Below are 18373 nucleotides of genomic sequence, written 5' to 3' on the forward strand. Positions count from 1 at the left end.
GGGCCTAAAGGTTGGCATGCTTTCTCTCTATGTTTAGCTAGTAATAGGCTACATTTGGTTATTATGGTATGTATTAAAAAGCTGTAGAATAGAATCTAGCAATATCATTATTTAGAATTGCATTGTATTAATTGCATTCACTTTTGTTTCTAAAGTATGTTATTTTGAGAAGATCTAAGAATAGGATGCTTCCCCATTACGACAACTGCCTTTCAAAAGAGAAGATATTAATCTGGTTAAAGTAGGCTAGCCAAGATGAATGCCAGGTGTCTTTTTATCAACAGTAGCCAGCATATTGCTAGTACTATATATTCACTATTAAAGGTTTACTTTTATAAATCAATTTTCCTAAAGGAAATGGATTGGTGAGCACTTCTTTCTATTCTGGACAGCTCACGTGTGCCGTGTGAACGCATCAACTTACAGTATGTACTGCTCGATAAGTTGTGACTCACGAGGAGCGTGGTTGAATGAATAGCCAATCATATTGCTCAAATACAAATAGCATGACTTTTCCATGTGTAGTCTTCAAATGGTTTTCAAGACACCGACAGAGCAAATAATCTTGGTTAACCCCAAATGAAAGTTTCATGTAGTCAGCTGCTCGATTCTGGGTCCATACGTGTTGAGAGAAGAGATGAAGCGATGCTAGAACGAGGAGCGGAACCAGAACGAGGAGCAGAACCCTCTCTCTTTGCAAGTTATGGGGTCGAAGATCCCCTCCCATTCCCGAAATTCGAAAGATGCTTACACCTGCGAAATCGTGATAAATCCAAATAACTAGTTACCAAAAAAAAACAAAAAAAAAACAGAACTACTGCTGCTCTCTATCCCACGCCTCCCATTCCTTCCCAAGAGATTCTACGGTACCAGTTATGTTTGCGTAGATATGTCCATGGGAGATTACACAGCAGGTAAATGTCGAACTGGAATGCCAAAATGCACTGAGAAGTTACTGGCCCAACACACGTTTTTATTGGCGGGCCATCGTTAATGTCGGACACTGCAGAACTATGGTATGGTAAATGATAAAACACATTTTCCATTCTCGAGAAGAGCCATGCACACACACTGAGCAAATAGAAGTGGAGAGACCAAGCCAAGCAAGGTGAGGGTAGTGTGGAAGGGCTGGATGAAGAAAGGTGGAGATAGAGAGAAAGGAATGTGAACAATAAATAGTCTAGGAATGGAGCGAGATATGAGAGAAAGGGAGAGTGCAGAAAGATGTTTGATAGAGAAACAGAGGTATGCAAGAATGGAATGAGGTAGAGGAAAACTGAGTGAGGTGGAGAGAGAGAGAGAGCTGTGTGAGGTCTTGTTGAGTCAATAGAGGGGTATAAAAAGTGAACATTGATGGGGGTTGATAATAGATTTATGGTAGGGTAGAGAAGGAGGGCACAGCCAGCATGCTGGTGCTAGTGTTCTCTGTTCAAGCCGTGACTCACACTGGCAGGCTACACAGATATTTGCCTTCTAAGGGCAGCTGCTGGAGCCCTCTAGTCTGCAGCGACGGTTGCCGAGCGGAATACGCCTCCTCATCCTTCGTAATGGCGGTGGGTGGCGACTCGTCGTCCTCAGGCGGTGACACCACCACCTCCGGGATGGCCTGGCGGACCGGGACGGGGCCAGAAGCGCGGGGAGGGTTTGGGGAGCGGCGGGGAGTAGGGGGCGTGTTCTGGGGGGTGGTGAGGGGCGAGGTTCCAGTTGAGTGCCCCCCGGCGGAGGTGGAGGAGGAGTTTGGCAGGAGGAGGTTGAGGAGGATGGAGACCCGGGACTCTCGCCTCTGGGACAGGTTGGAGACGGAGGCCCCCGGCTTCAGGGAGTGGCGGGAGCCGGAGAGGCCCTCCCCTGGAGTGGCGGGAAGACACAACAACAAAGAAGGGAGAGGAGGGAGAGAAGAAAGGGAGGAAAAAGAATAAGGATGGTAAAAGGAGAAACATATGAGGGAGGATTTCATCAGAGAGTTGGTTTTAGGGGTGCATTATCTGGGGGCAGAAGGAAGGTGGGGGGAGCTTGGGAGGAGTGTGGTTAGAGAGAGACAGAGGTGTCGAGAGGTTCTTGCAGGGGAAAGGTGAGCGAGGTGAGGTGTCCACACAGAACAATAAGCTTGTCCACTCACCAATCACACAGTGACATATATTGTACTAAGGGAGAGCATTTGGGTTAAGAGATGCTTGCAGGCAAGAGAAGAGGTATACATACAAACACAGAACCACAAATAAACAAGTTATATTTCATATCGGTCCACTTGTTTGGTATACATACAGTGCAAGCAAGCTATGCAATATATGACATGTCACACATATTTTATACCCAGGCAACATTGCATTTAATGCATTCAATAAAACAAAATGTGACAGTAGGACAGAGACCAGAGAGCATTGGAACTGTAGCATGAGCTAATTTTTTCATTCACATAAACAGTCACACACACCATCATCTGAGTACCCACCACAACCTGAGGTCATGCTCAATAAACGAAACACATCGAACTGCAAGAAGAGCATTACCCCAACCATTCCAACATGGAGTAGAAGCCATTGTTAATTCTCAGAAGCAAAACCCTGAGACAGACCAGCCACACATGCTCGCACCATCCGCACCCAGATTTCTCTTTCACAGTGGGGCGTAGTAGTTGTTTCTATGAGGCTTTTGTCCTCATTGTAGCATCTACTCACATCACTAATTTGACACCTCCTGAACAGCCATGGTGGATTTGGTCTTGTGTGGCTCAGTTGGTAAGACCACGGCGCTAGCAACGCCAGGTATGTGGGTTGGAATCCCACTGGGGCCACACACACTAAAATGTATGCACTCACTGTACTGTCAGTCACTTAATAAAATCGTCTGCTAATTAGCAAACATCACATACATGATTGTTGTGGTCATATGTACGAGACGCTGTCAGCTTTCCTTTTTTGGAATACCAAGGATTACAAAGATTATTTCAACCCCCTTCGAGGATGAGGAAAAAGAAATGGGGTGTGCTCGGCGCAGGGGATCTCACCATTTCTCTCAAGCAAGAACGGGTCTGAATGTTTCTTGCCTATGTCTGCGATTGATCGCACCAGCGGGATGCGGTTGCTGAGCTTCCTCTCGTTCTGGTGGTGGTGTCTCTTCAACATGGCCTCACGCACCTTCTGACGCAGCTCCTGCTTCAGCTGGCCAGACGCCACCATGCTGTCAATCAACATGTCTAGACACACATGTGAACACACACACAGACACGGGCGCATTGTATTGCCTTGTATTGTTGTTAATTTAGAGGTTTACACCACTGTACACTCACACTTGCAAACGAGCTTGCATACACACACACAAAGAGATCAATTCAATTTCACCTTATTCAACCAACTTTTTATCATTGTTTATCATTGTTTACCTCTGGTGCACACACAAATCTAGCTAATCCTATAGCATGCAAATGTGTACACACAAACGTCTTCTGTACCTGCAATCTCCTCGATACAGGTGGCCCTCATGTCCAGCATGACGGTGCCGTTGAGGATACAGCTCCTCAGCTCAAACAGGCTGTGTAGAGACAGGGTGGCCACGTAGGGCTTGCTCCAACGCTCCCCTCCATCTTCCACGTCCTCCTCAAACTTCAACCACCTACACAACACAACACACGCACACGAATATGGCTTCAATACTCATACTTCCATTTCCCAAACGCTGTCTAAGAACAACTGGAGCAGAAGACAGCCATTTTGCCTTGCCTTGAGGTGTTCACTTTTGAGAAGTAATGGAAAACGTTTGATTCCGTTTTTTAGGCTTTTAACTCATTTTTTAAGATCGGTAAATTGCTGTGTATTTGTGTCTGAGCCCGTGAGCGTAAGTAAGCTGACAATGTCTGGGATGGTGATGGTGCCATGGCTATGGAGGATGACTAAGATAGACTCACAGTCAGACCTGTAGGCAGTAGAGCTCTGTCAATCTTACCCATTAATCACACAAGACACGTAACCATTCCCCAACAGTCTAGCAGCAGTACAGTTTTGGCTTTTAAAAAGTTAGTTTCCCTGAATCTTTTACCACAGTCTAGGAGACTACTTCAAAACTAGTTAAAGTCATCAACGTTTCAGGGAAAACGTACGGCACCAATAAAGTGCTGTTGAATCTAGAACTGAACGAACAAAGAATGACATAATAACATGGCCTCTCAAAAGCCACATGGACCCTGGAGTATGGAACCTTGGCTGGGCTGTGACCTACCTGGCGGTCTCCTTCCACTCAGTGGCGCTCCCGTCCCTGAAAGACAGCTCGTCCAACTCCGTGAACAGGTCATGGGGGACGTGCTCCACATCATCATCCTCTGTACCCAGGATGAACTGCACCCGCTGGGAGGGTGTGTCTAGATGGGGGAGGCAGGGAGAGATGACAGGAGAGTGTGGGAAGAACGGGAGCCAAAGCTTAGCTTCTGAATGGAGTGCTGTGAATTCCTCTGCATTGCAAAGAGTGGAACAATTAAATGTGGTGTGGTGGGAGTAGAAAAAGGTAAATGTGAAAGAACAGAGCCAGAACTCAAGTCTGAGTGAATCAGCAAAACAATAATGTCAGAATTGCTCCCTTGTTTCTGGTTTGACCAGCTGGTTTCAGCAACTGATATTTTTGAATTCAGTTGTCATATTGACAGGTTTGCTTGCAACAAACTACTTATGACAAAAAAGGCGAGTGGGAAAGCTGCCGTTACCGTCAATACTACTCCCCAACGTCCAATCATTGGACAATAAACTAGACGAGGTACGATCACGAATATCCTACCAATGGGACATCAAAAACTGTAATATCCTATGTTTCACGGAATCGTGGCTGAATGACGACATGGATATTCAGCTAGCGGGATAGACGCTGCACCAGCAAGATAGAACAGCACACTCCAGTAAGACGAGGGGGGGGGGGCGGTCTGTGAATATTTGTAAACAACAGCTGGTGCACAAAATCTAAGGAAGTCTCTAGATTTTGCTCACCTGAAGTAGAGTATATTGTGATAAATTGCAGGCCACACTATTGCCTAGAGTTTTCACCTATACTTTTGTGGCTGTTTATTTACCACCACAGACAGATGCTGGCACTAAGACCACACTCAGTCAGCTGTATAAGGAAATAAGCAAACAGGAAACCACTCACCCAGTGGCGGCGCTCCTAGTGGCCGGAGACTTTAATGCAGGGAAACTTAAATCAGTTCTACCAAATTTCCATCATGTTAAATGTGCAACCAGAGGGAAAAAAATTCTAGATCACCTTTACTCCACACACAGAGATGCGTACAAAGCTCTCCCTCGCACTCCATTTGGTAAATCAGACCACAACTCTATCCTCCTGAATCCTGCTTACAAGCAAAAATTAAAGCAGGAAGCACCAGTGACTTGGTCTATAAAAAAAGTGTTCAGGTGAAGCAGATGCTAAACTACAGGACTGTTTTGCTATCACAGACCAGAACATGTTCCGGGATTCTTCCGATGGCATTGAAGAGTACACCACATCAGTCACTGGCTTTATCAATAAGTGCATCGAGGACGTCGTCCCCACAGTGACTGTACGTTCATACCCCAACCAGAAGCCATGGATTACAGGCAACATTTGCACTGAGCTAAAGGGTAGAGCTGCCGCTTTCAAGGTGCGGGACTCTAACCCGGAAGCTTACAAGAAATCCTGCTATGCCCTGCGACGAACCATCAAAAAGGCAAAGCGTCAATACAGGGCTAAGATTGAATCATACTACACCGGCTCCGACGCTCGTCTTATGTGGCAGGGCTTACAAACTATTACGGACTACAAAGGGAAGCACAGCCGCGAGCTGCCCAGTGACACGAGCCTACCAGACGAGCTAAATCACTTCTATGCTCGCTTCGAGGCAAGCAACACTGAGAGCATCAGCTGTTCCAGGTGACTGTGTGATCATGCTCTCCGTAGCCGACGTGAGTAAGACCTTAAGACAGGTCAACATACACAAGAATGCGGGGCCAGATGGATTACCAGGATGTGTGCTCCGGGCATGTACTGACCAACTGGCAGGTGTCTTCACTGACATTTTCAACATGTCCCTGACCGAGTCTGTAATACCAACATGTTTCAAGCAGACCACCATAGTCCCTGTGCCCAAGAACACAAAGGCAACCTACCTAAATGACTACAGACCCGTAGCACTCATGTCTGTAGCCATGAAGTGCTTTGAAAGGTTGGTAATGGCTCACATCAACACCATTATCCCAGAAACCCTAGACCCACTCCAATTTGAATACCGCCCAAACAGATCCACAGATGATGCAATCTCTATTGCACTCAACACTGCCCTTTCCCACCTGGACAAAATGAACACTTACGTGAGAATGCTATTCATTGACTATAGCTCAGCGTTCAACACCATAGTACCCTCAAAGCTCATCACTAAGCTAAGGATCCTGGGACTAAACACCTCCCTCTGCAACTGGATCCTGGACGTCCTGACAGGCTGCCCCAGGTGGTGAGGGTAGGTAGCAACACATCTGCCACGCTGATCCTCAACACTGGAGCTCCCCAGGGGTGCGTGCTCAGTCCCCTCCTGTACTCCCTGTTCACCCACGACTGCATGGCAATCACGACTCCAACACCATCATTAAGTTTGCAGACGACACAACAGTGGTAGTTTTGAGAAGTAATGGAAAATGCTCTCGATGTTGCAGCTGATCACCGACAACAACAAGACGCCTATAGGGAGGAAGTCAGAGACCTGGGCAGGTGGTGCCAGAATAACAACCTATCCCTCAACGTAACCAAGACTAAGGAGATTATTGTGGACTACAGGAAAAGGAGGACCGAGCTCGCCCCCATTCTCATCGATGGCGCTGTAGTGGAGCAGGTTGAGATCTTCAAGTTCCTTGGTGTCCACATCACCAACAAACTAGAATGGTCCAAACACACCAAGACAGTCGTGAAGACGGCACGACAAAGCCTATTCCCCCTCAGGAAACGAAAAAGATTTGGCATGGGTCCGCAGATCCTCAAAAGGTTCTACAGCTGCAACATCGAGAGCATCCTGACTGGTTGCATCACTGCCTGGTACGGCAACTGCTCGGCCTCTGACCGCAAGGCACTTCAGAGGGTAGTGCGTACGGCCCAGTACATCACTGGGGCTAAGCTGCCTGCCATCCAAGACCTCTACACCAGGCGGTGTCAGAGGAAGGCCCTAAAGATTGTCAAAGACCCAGCCACCCCAGTCATAGACTGTTCTCTCTACTACGGCATGGCAAGCGGTAGCGGAGTGCCAAGTCTAAGACAAAAAGGCTTCTCAACAGTTTTTACCCCCAAGCCATAAGACTCCTGAACTGTTAATCAAATGGCTATCCGGACTATTTGCATTGTGTGCCCCCACCCCTCTTTTTACGCTGCTGCTACTCTCTGTTTATCATATATGCATAGTCACTTTAACTATACATTTATGTACATACTACCTCAACTGGCCCGACCAACCAGTGCTCCCGCACATTGGCTAACCGGGCTATCTGCATTGTGTCCCACCCGCCAACCCCTCTTTTACGCTACTGCTACTCTCTGTTCATCATATATGCATAGTCACTTTAACCATATCTACAGGTACATACTACCTCAATCAGCCTGACTAACCGGTGTCTGTATGTAGCCTCGCTACTTTTATAGCCTCGCTACTGTATATAGCCTGTCTTTTTTACTGTTGTTTTATTTCTTTACCTACCTATTGTTCACCTAATACCTTTTTTGCACTATTGGTTAGAGCCTGTAAGTAAGCATTTCACTGTAAGGTCTACACCTGTTGTATTCAGCGCACGTGACAAATAAACTTTGATTTGAGATTTGATTTAGAAAACAGCTTAAACAAACGCAAATGCAGCTACTTTGCTGTTATTCTGGCTGTCGAGGTAGTGACTGTGTTAGCCGTAGCTAGTTGGCTAGCTAGCAAGCAAGGGATAAGAACGGAACATATAGAACGAACAACTGGATTGTGTCCATATACACTATATATACAAAAGTATGTAGACACCCCTTCAAATTAGGGGATTCAGCTATTCCAGTCACACCCGTTGCTGACAAGTGTATCAAATCGAGCACACAGCCATGCAATCCCCATAGACAAATATTGGCAGTAGTACTGAGCTCAGTGACTTTCAACGTGGCACGGTCATAGGGTGCCACCTTTCCAACAAGTCTGTTCATCAAATTTTTGCCCTGCTAGAGCTGCCCTGGTCAACTGTAAGTGCTGTTATTGTGAAGTGGCAACATCTAGGAACAACAACGACTCAGCTGTGAAGTGGTAGGCCACACAAGCTCACAGAATAGGACCGGCGAGTGCTGAAGCGCACAGCGATTAAAAATCGTCTGTCCTCGGTTCCAAACTGCCTCTGGAAGCAACGTCAGCACAAGAACTTCGTTGGGAGCTTCATGAAATCAGTTTCCATGGCCGAGCAGCCTCACACAAGCCTAAGATCACCATGTGCAATGCCAAGCGTCGGCTGGAGTGGTGTAAAGCCTGCCGCCATTTGAAGCTGGAGCAATGGAAACACGTTCTTTGGAGTGATGAATCACGCTTCACCAGCTGGCAGTCCGACGGACAAATCTGGGTTTGGCAGATGCCAGGAGAACGCTACCTGCCTGAATGCATAGTACCAACTGTAAAGTATGGTGGAGGAGGAAAAATAGAATGGGTCTGTTTTTCATGGTTAGGTCTAGTTCCCTTAGTTCCAGTGATGGGAAATCTTAACGCTACAGCATAAATTAACATTCTAGACGATTATGTGTTTCCAACTTTGTGGCAACAGTTTGGGGAAGGCCCTTTCCTCAGCATGACAATGCCCCCGTGCATAAAGCGAGGTCCACACAGAAATGGTTTGACGAGATCGGTGTGGAAAAACCTGACTGGCCTGCACAGAGCCCTGACCTCAACCCCATCGAACACCTTAAGGATGAGTTGGAACGCCGACTGCGAGCCAGGCCTAATCACCCTACATCAGTGCCCGACGTCCCTAATGCTCTTGTGGCTAAATGGAAGAAATTCCCTGCAGCAATGTTCCAACTAGTGGGAAGCCTTCCCAGAGGAGTGGAGGCTGTTACAGCAGCAAAGGGGGGAACAAATTGATATTAAGCCTATGATTTTGGAATGAGATGTTCGACGAGCAGGTGTCCACATATTTTTGGTTATGTAGTGTACAGTGCATTCGTAAAGTATTCAGACCCTTTGAATTCTACCACTTTTTGTTACGTTACAGCTTTACTCTGAAATGGATTAAATAAATAAAAAATCTAATCAATCTACAAAAAATACCCGATAATGACAAAGCAAAAACAGGTTTTTAGAAATGTTTGCAAATGTATTAAAAATAAAAAACTGAAATACCTTATTTACATGCGTATTCAGACCCTTTGCAATGACACTCGAAATTGAGCTCAGGTGCATCCTGTTTCCATTGATCATCCTCGAGATGTTTCTACAACTTGATTAGAGTTCACCTGTAGTAAATGCAATTGATTGGACATGATTTGGAAAGGTACACACCTGTCCAGTACAGTGGCTTGTGAAAGTATTCACCCCCCTTGGCATTTTTCCTATTTTGTTGCCTTGTAACCTGGAATTAAAATTGATTTTTGGGGGGGTTTGTATCATCTGATTTACACAACATGCCTACCACTTTGATGATACAAAATATTTTTTCTTGTGAAACAAACAAGAAATAAGACAAAAAAACAGACAACTTGAGCAGAAAACTTCACCCCCCAAAAGTCAATAGTTTGTAGAGCCATCTTTTGCAGCAATTACAGTTTAAAGTCTCTTGGGGTATGTCTCCATAAGCTTGGCCCATCTGGCCACTGGAATTTTTGCCCATTCTTCAAGGCAAAACTCCAGCTCCTTCAAGTTGGATGGGTTCCGCTGGTATACAGAAATCTTTAAGTCATACCACAGATTCTCAATTAGATTGAGGTCTGGGCTTTGACTAGGCCATTCCAAGACATTTAAATGTTTCCCCTTAAACTACTTGAGTGTTGCTTTAGCAGTATGCTTAGGGTCATTGTCCTGCTGGAAGGTGAACCTCCGTCCCAGTCTCAAATCTCTAGAAGACTGAAACAGGTTTCCCTCAAGAATTTCCCATCCATCATTTCTTAAATTATGACCAGTTTCCCAGTCCCTGCCAATGAAAAACATACCCACAAAATGGTGCTGCCACCACCATGCTTCACTGGTGTTCTCGGGTGATGAGAGGTGTTGGGTTTGTGCCAGACATAACGTTTTCCTTGATGGCCAAAAAGCTCAATTTTAGTCTTATCTAACCAGAGTACCTTCTTCCATTTGTTTGGGGAGTCTCCCACATGCCTTTTGGCGAACACCAAACGTGTTTGCTTATTTTTTTCTTGAAGCAATGGCTTTTTTTCTGGACACTCTTCTGGAAAGCACAGCTCTGTGGAGTGTACGGCTTAAAGTAGTCCTATGGACAGATACTCTAATCTCCGCTGTGGAGCTTTGCAGCTCCTTCAGGGTTATCTTTGGTCTCTTTGTTGCCTCTCTGATTAATGCCGTCTTTGCCTGGTCCGTGAGCTTTGGTGGGCGGCCCTCTCTTGGCAGGTTTGTTGGGTACCAAAAAATGTCTGCAGCATTGAAGGTCCCCCAAAACACAATGGCCTCCATCATTCTTAAATAGAAGAAGTTTGGAACCACCAAGACTCTTCTTAGAGCTGGCTGTCCGCCCAAACTGAGCAATCGGGGGAGAGAAGGGCCTTGGTCAGGGAGGTAACCAAGAACCCGAAGGTCATTCCAACAGAACTCCAGAGTTCCTCTGTGGAGATGGAAGAACCTTCCAGAAGGACAACCATATCTGCAGCACCACCAAATCAGGCCTTTAACTTGTTATGGATAGGGGGCAGTATTTTCACGGCCGGATAAAAAACGTACCCGATTTAATCTGGTTATTACTCCTGCCCAGAAACGAGAATATGCATATAATTAGTAGCTTTGGATAGAAAACACTCCAAAGTTTCTAAAACTGTTTGAATGGTGTCTGTGAGTATAACAGAACTCAAATGGCAGGCCAAAACCTCAGAAGATTCTGTACAGGAAGTACCCTGTCTGACCATTTCTTGGCCTTCTTTGTCATCTCTATCCAAAACAAAGGATCTCTGCTGTAACGTGACACTTTCTAAGGCTCCCATAGGCTCTCAGAAGGCGCCAGAACGTTGAATGATGACTCTGCAGTTACTGGCTAAAAAACAGTAGCGCATTTGGTAAGTGGTCGATCTGAGAACAATGAGACGGGTCCATTTTAGATTTTGAGTCTTTGAACGGAAAGGACGTCTCCCGGTCGGAATATTATCGCTTTTTTACGAGAAAAATCACGTAAAAATTGATTTTAAACAGCGTTTGACATGCTTCGAAGTACGGTAATGGAATATTTTGAATTTCTTTGTCACGATACGCGTCCGCGCGTCGCCCTTCGTTACCCTTCGGATAGTGTCTTGAACGCACAAACAAAACGCCGCTATTTGGATATAACTATGGATTATTTGGAACCAAACCAACATTTGTTGTTGAAGTAGAAGTCCTGGGAGTGCATTCTGATGAAGAACAGCAAAGGTAATCCAATTTTTCTTATAGTAAATCTGAGTTTGGTGAGTGCCAAACTTGGTGGGTGTCAAATTAGCTAGCCCGTGTTGGTGAGCTATCTACTCAGAATATTGCAAAATGTGCTTTCACCAAAAAGCTGTTTTAAAATCGGACACCGCGATTGCATAAAGGAGTTCTGTATCTATAATTCTTAAAATAATTGTTATGTTTTTTGTGAACGTTTATCGTGAGTAATTTAGTAAATTCACCGGAAGTGTTCGGTGGGAATGCTAGTTCTGAACGTCACATGCTAATGTAAAAAGCAGTTTTTGGATATAAATATGTACTTGATTGAACAAAACATGCATGTATTGTATAACATAATGTCCTAGGAGTGTCATCTGATGAAGATCATCAAAGGTTAGTGCTGCATTTAGCTGTGGTTTTGGTTTTTGTGACATTATATGCTAGCTTGAAAAATGGGTGTCTGATTATTTCTGGCTGGATACTCTGCTGACATAATCTAATGTTTTGCTTTCGTTGTAAAGCCTTTTTGAAATCGGACAGTGTGGTTAGATAAAGGAGAGTCTTGTCTTTAAAATGGTGTAAAATAGTCATATGTTTGAAAAATTGAAGTTTTCGGATTTTCGAGGAGTTTGTATTTTGCGCCACGCCCTATCATTGGATATTGGAGTGGTGTTCCGCTAGCGGAACATCTAGATGTAAGAGTTAAGGTAGAGTGGCCAGATGGAAGCCACTCCTCAGTAAAAGGCACATCGCAGCTTGCTTGAAGTTTGCCAAAAGGAACCTACAGGCCTCTCAGACCATGAGAAACAAGATTCTCTGGTTTGATGAATCCAAGATTGAACTCTTTGACCTGAATGCCAAGCGTCATATCTGGAGGAAACCTGGCACCATCCCCACGGTGAAGCATGGGGTTGGCAGTATCATGCTGTGGGGATGTTTTCCAGAAGCAGGGACTGGGAGACGAGTCAGTATTGAGGGAAAGATGAACAGAGCAAAGTACAGAGAGATCCTTGATGAAAACCTGCTCCAGAGTGCTAAGGACCTCAGACTGGGGCGACGGTTCACCTTCCAACAGGACAATGACCCTAAGCACACATCCAAGACTACGCTGGAGTGGCTTCGGGACAAGTCTCTGAATGTCTTTGGGTGGCTCAGCCAAAGCCAGGACTTGAACCCTATCGAACATCTCTGGAGAGACCAGAAAATAGCTGTGCAGCAACCCTCCCCAAGATTCGAGGCTGTAATCACTGACAAAGGTGCTTAACAAAGTGCTGAGTAAAGGGTCTGAAAACTTGTAAAGATGATATTTCCGTTTTGTTTTTTAATGCATTTGCAAACATTTCTAAAAACCTGTTATTGTTTGGTCATTATGGGGTATTGTGTGTAGATTGAAGAGGGAAAAAAATGATTGAATCCATTTCAGAATAAGGGTGTAATGTAACAAAATGTGGAAAAAGTCAAGGGTTCTGAATACTTTTTCCGAATCCAGTGTACAGTCGTGGCCAAAAGTTTTGAGAATGACACAAAAAAAAGTCTGCTGCCTCAGTTTGTATGATGGCAATTTGCATATACTCCAGAATGTTATGAAGAGAGATCAGATGAATTGTAATTAATTGCAAAGTCCCTCTTTGCAAATGAACTGAATCCCCAAAAAACATTTCCACTGCATTTCAGCCCTGCCACAAAAGGACCAGCTGACATCATATCAGTGATTCTCTCATTAACACAGGTGTGAGTGTTGACGAGGACAAGGCTGGAGATCACTCTGTCATGCTGATTGAGTTCGAATAACAGACTGGAAGATTCAAAAGGAGGGTGGTGCTTGTTCTTCCTCTGTCAACCATGTTTACCTGCAAGGAAAGACGTGCCGTCATCATTGCTTTGCAGAAAAAGGGCTTCACAGACAAGGATATTGCTGCTAGTAAGATTGCACCTAAATCAACCATTTATTGGATCATCAAGAACTTCAAGGAGAGCGGTTCAATTGTTGTGAAGAAGGCTTCAGGGTGCCCAAGAAAGTCCAGCAAGCGCCAGGACCGTCTCCTAAAGTTGATTCAGCTGCAGGATCGGGGCACCACCAGTACAGAGCTTGCTCAGGAATGGCAGCAGGCAGGTGAGAAGAAGACTTTTGGAGGATGGCCTGGTGTCAAGAAGGGCAGCAAAGAAGCCACTTCTCTCCAGGAAAAACATCAGGGACAGACTGATATTGTAACGCCCTGGCCATAGAGAGGGTTTTTTTCCTCTGTTTTTGGTTAGGCCAGGGTGTGACATGGGTGGGCGTTCTATGTTCATTTTCTATGTTGGTGGTTTAATTTGTTTCGGCGTGTATGGCTCTCAATCAGGAACAGCTGTAGATCGTTGTTGCTGATTGAGAGTCATACAAAGGCAGCCTGTTTTTTCTTTGGGGTTTGTGGGTGAATGTTTTTTGTTTAGTGTTAAATCCTGACAGGACTGTTTGGCTGTCGTTTTCTTTTCGTGTGTTTCGTTTGTAGTATTCATTCATTTATTAAAATTCCTTATGATGATCACATCCTCCGCTGCACCTTGGTCTCATTGCTTCAACAGCCATTACAGATATTCTGCAAAAGGTACAGGGATTGGACTGCTGAGGACTAGGGTAAAGTCATTTTTCCCCTTTCCAATTGTTTGGGGCATCCGGAAAAAAGCTTGTCCGGAGAAGACAAGGTGAGCGCTACCATCAGTCCTGTGTCATGCCAACAGTAAAGCATCCTGAGACCATTCATGTGTGGGGTTGCTTCTCAGCCAAGGGAGTGGGCTCAATCACAATTTGCCTAAGAACACAGCCATGAATAAAGAATGGTACCAACACATCCTCTGAGAGCAACTTCTCCCAACCATCCAGGAACAGTTTGGTGATGAACAATGCCTTTTCCAGCATGATGGAGCACCTTGCCATAAGGCAAAAGTGATAACTAAGTGGCTCGGGGAACAAAACATCTATATTTTGGGTCCATGGCCAGGAAACTCCCCAGACCTTAATCCCATTGAGAACTTGTGGTCAATCTTCAAAAGGCAGGTGGACAAACAAAACCCCACAAATTCTGACAAACTCCAAGCATTGATTATGCAAGAATGGGCTGCCATCAGTCAGGATGTGACCCAGAAGATAATTGACAGCATGCCAGGGCGGATTGGAGAGGTCTTGAAAAAGAAGGGTCAACACTGCAAATATTGACTCTTTGCATCAACTTCATGTAATTGTCAATAAAAGCCTTTGACACTTATGAAATGCTTGTAATTATACTTCAGTATTCCATAGTAACATCTGACAAAAATATCTAAAGACACTGAAGCAGCAAAGTTTGTGGAAATTAATATTTGTGTCATTCTCAACACTTTTGGCCACGACTGTCTAAAAATAACACTTCAACTCGGAACGCACAACTCGTCGATCTGGATGGGCTATTGCAGCAGAGGACCACACCAGATTCCACTCCCATCAGCTAAAAAGTGGCTGCAGTGGGCACACGATCACCAACAATGTACAATTGAGGAGTGGAAAAACATTGCCTGGTCCGACGAATGCTGTTGCATCATGCAGAGTCAGAATTTGGCGTAAACAGCATGAGTCCATGAACCCATCCTGCCTGGTCTCAACAGTACAGGCTGGTGGCAGTGGTGTACTGGTGTGGGGAAGGTTTTCCTGGCACACTTTAAGCCCCTTGATACCAAGGAACGAACATTTCCGACACCTTGTATCAGACTGTTTTGGAGGCAAAGGTGGGTCCGACCCAGTACTAGACGGGTGTACATAATAAACTGGCCGGTGAGTGTATATTGTATTTGTGTTGACTCATTTATTTGCTATTATTTGATTTTGAGGACACTCTGTCTTGTTATTTTGTACATAATTGAGGCCAATACTGGGTGGAGGGGGTGTTTGTGGGATGGGCAGGGTATGCTGCACTCTCAAGTAGCATGTTGTTCTGTGTATGTGTTGGGGGGAGTGATGTTCTGTGTGGGAAGGGGGGATAAAAGGGGCATTATCTTAGTTGTCATTTTTTTGGGGGGGATGCTTGTGAAAATTAAGAAATATCAATAAATAAGTAAATTGTTACAAATCATTTGGGGGAAAATGTTTAATGGCAACAGCTGAATTTGTGGTGAGAGGTTTGCGTTGACACAATTCCAATACATTATGATTATGTCTACCGGTACATTAGCGCGACACTAAAAGCCCTGACTCTTTATCCAAATTACCCCATGATAGCCTACTTGTATGTAGGGTAACAACATAGATTTAAGTCTATTTAGCCATATGTTCCACCACACATTTATTCAATTGCATGAGGAGATGCATAAAGAGCATCAAGGAAGGTAGAAGTTTGTTGCGTAAAAACAAAGAAAGAAAGTCGCACACTCTATATATGCTCCCAACAATTTAATGGATGAAAATTGTTAACCTATTAAATTGTTGTCAGCAATTTCTGTCAGCCTATAAAGTGTCTGAAGTTTACTATTCCTTTAGTCAGCACCTCCACTAACATTTCTAACAGTCAGCTGATGCTTTTAACTGGACTTAAAGGTAGAAGTTAGTTACCATAAGTGGGGTCCTCCTCCTCGCGGTCCTCCTCCCGCTCCCGCCTCTTGCGGTGGTGTTTGTGGCCTCTGCGGTGGTGCCTGCGTTTGCTCTCCCGGCCCAGCGGCACATGGACCCCGACATAGACCGCCCTGTGGCCTGAGACACACCACACCAAACCAGAGAGAGATTTACAGATTACCAGGCTCCATTTCCTGTGAATAACCTACTTAGACTGGAAGAAATACCATCACTTTCTTAATATTTGTTTATTTTCACAGTTTGTTGGATTCTTGCTCTGAAATGCAAATGTCCTAGTTTTCTGTGACAATAGACGTTTTGGGAGGATAAGTCATTCTACTTTGATTTGAGAGATACTCTGGGAGAGCTGATGAAAACAAGACATAAGAGAAGGGGAGAAGGAAAAGGAAAAGATAAGAGAAAGACATGAGTCTAACAGATGGATATACAAAGAAAAAGAGAAGGGTGATAGAGAGAGGGATATAGTGTTTGAGAGGAATAAAGAGAGGCAAAAATACAAAAAACAAAACAGGGGAAAGGAGAGGGATAATGGATAGAGAGAGAGAGAGACAGAGAATGACAAACTACAGAGAGAGAGAGAGGACAGACACAGGCCTGGGGAATACAGTACATGTGGTAATGATGTTATTTGCTAGCTGCATTCTCCAGACGTGAGCCGCAATGACACTTCCTTTAAAACCCTCTCCTGTCTCTGCCTCGTTCCCAGGAGAAGGACCACAGAGGATTGGTTTCAATAACAACTGGCTCGCTGCCAGCTCTGTTTCTAAAATAATTATAACTCAAATATCGCCCGCTTCCTGGGAAAACCTTGTATCTCAGTTTTTGTTTATTTTGATTTTCCAACATAAATTGAAAGTAGTCATTCATTTCATGACATACACATTGACCTCTAATACAAAGTTACTCATCATACTGTTTTGTATAACCATAGACAGTCTACTGACCATTTATTACTCTCTTAGTCAATTAGAGATAAGTACCCATTAGAGATAATCACAGGTCGTGTTTGAAATCCCCTGGAATGTACAGCTCAGAGAGAGAATGCTAGCTTTGTTACCTAGACAGGCCAGATAATCAGAGGACAGATTTGCAGCTAATCAAAGTCAGATAGGCAGAGAATGTTTGGGTTATAAGGAGACACCACCGTGTCATATGCACAGTACTTTCATGTGATACGACTACAATATCACAGCTGATACTATCCCAGCAGGCAAAACTGTGAAATTATGTTATACCCAGTATCTGGTTGCAATGACATAATTTCATCCAGTTTTGCCCACCAGGAGAGCATATCATACCATTGGAAGTCCTTTTGAAATTGAAACCAAAGCTTGACGCTAATTTGGGGAAATTATTTTTTATTTTTTATTTTTTATATAGCCGGATAGTCCAACCAGCAACACAGAGTATCCAGCTGGACTTGAATAAAGGCGTACACGACAGTTAAGCTCAATTACGTTTGCCATATGTCAGTGGGCTCATGTTTGTCTGGCAAATGAACATACCCTTCTGGAAAGCTGCAGGTGAGGAGAGCCAGGCTGGGGCTGGCTTTAATCTGCCAAGGCCCCCTGAGAAACAAAACCAGCAACACCTGTTCTTTCTATTCACAGCACGTATCTAGGCCTATAATGTGGACAGGAATCATCTACACATAGACAGAAAAACAGGCATCTAGACACAACAGTAATAAAGCCAGGTACACAAACTGGTACTTTCACAGAGGCTGACTGGAACCAGGGTTGAGTTCAATTCCATTTCAATTCAATGCAATTGATTGAATTGAGCCAATTCCACTGGCACACCATTTCTCCAACACATTGCACACAGGAATTAACACACAGGCATAGACATACACAAAGGTACAGTAAATTGGTAGGGCTGTATGGACCAGGGAAGAAGTCTAAACTAGACTTACTCTCCAGGTCTTCCGTCTCATAGTTGGTGTTGGTGGTGGAGCTGGTCTTCCCGAGGTCAATGATGGCCTCCTCGTCCAGACCCTAAGAGAGATGGAAAGAGATGTTAGGCCTTTAATGGACCAATAAACGGACAGTTGAAACCGCGACTGAGCCAGAGGCGTATAAAAATGACTTTTAAGACCACCAGACTGGTATCACAGCACCTCCAGCCATTAGTATAGGTACCACCGAAATTACCAACAACATGGATGTTTGTCTGATATTCAAAGAACAACAGGAACAACAGCTTTTTGTGCCTTTGCA

At 44.6% G+C, this 18373-nt stretch overlaps 1 protein-coding gene across 4 annotated transcripts in view; it reads right to left on the reverse strand.

Annotated features, from left to right (window-relative positions):
- LOC106588196 (sodium bicarbonate cotransporter 3) overlaps positions 1–18373 on the reverse strand; it is a 76549-nt gene that overhangs the window by 30344 nt on the left and 27832 nt on the right. For 3 of the 4 annotated variants that reach the window (XM_045709202.2, XM_014176953.3, XM_045709203.2), the window contains exons 2-6: positions 18070–18151; positions 16134–16271; positions 4216–4354; positions 3452–3612; positions 3008–3196 (exon numbers count right to left, since the gene is read on the reverse strand). In XM_045709202.2, the coding sequence (XP_045565158.1) occupies positions 3008–3196; positions 3452–3612; positions 4216–4354; positions 16134–16271; positions 18070–18151 (709 nt within the window). Of the gene's footprint in view, positions 1–1470; positions 1849–3007; positions 3197–3451; positions 3613–4215; positions 4355–16133; positions 16272–18069; positions 18152–18373 lie in introns of all 4 variants that reach the window. The other variant, XM_014176951.3, reaches the window with a different exon arrangement.

The sequence above is a fragment of the Salmo salar genome, chromosome 27 (assembly GCF_965601325.2).
Source record: "Salmo salar chromosome 27, fSalSal1, whole genome shotgun sequence".
NCBI classification, from domain to species: Eukaryota; Metazoa; Chordata; class Actinopteri; order Salmoniformes; family Salmonidae; genus Salmo; species Salmo salar.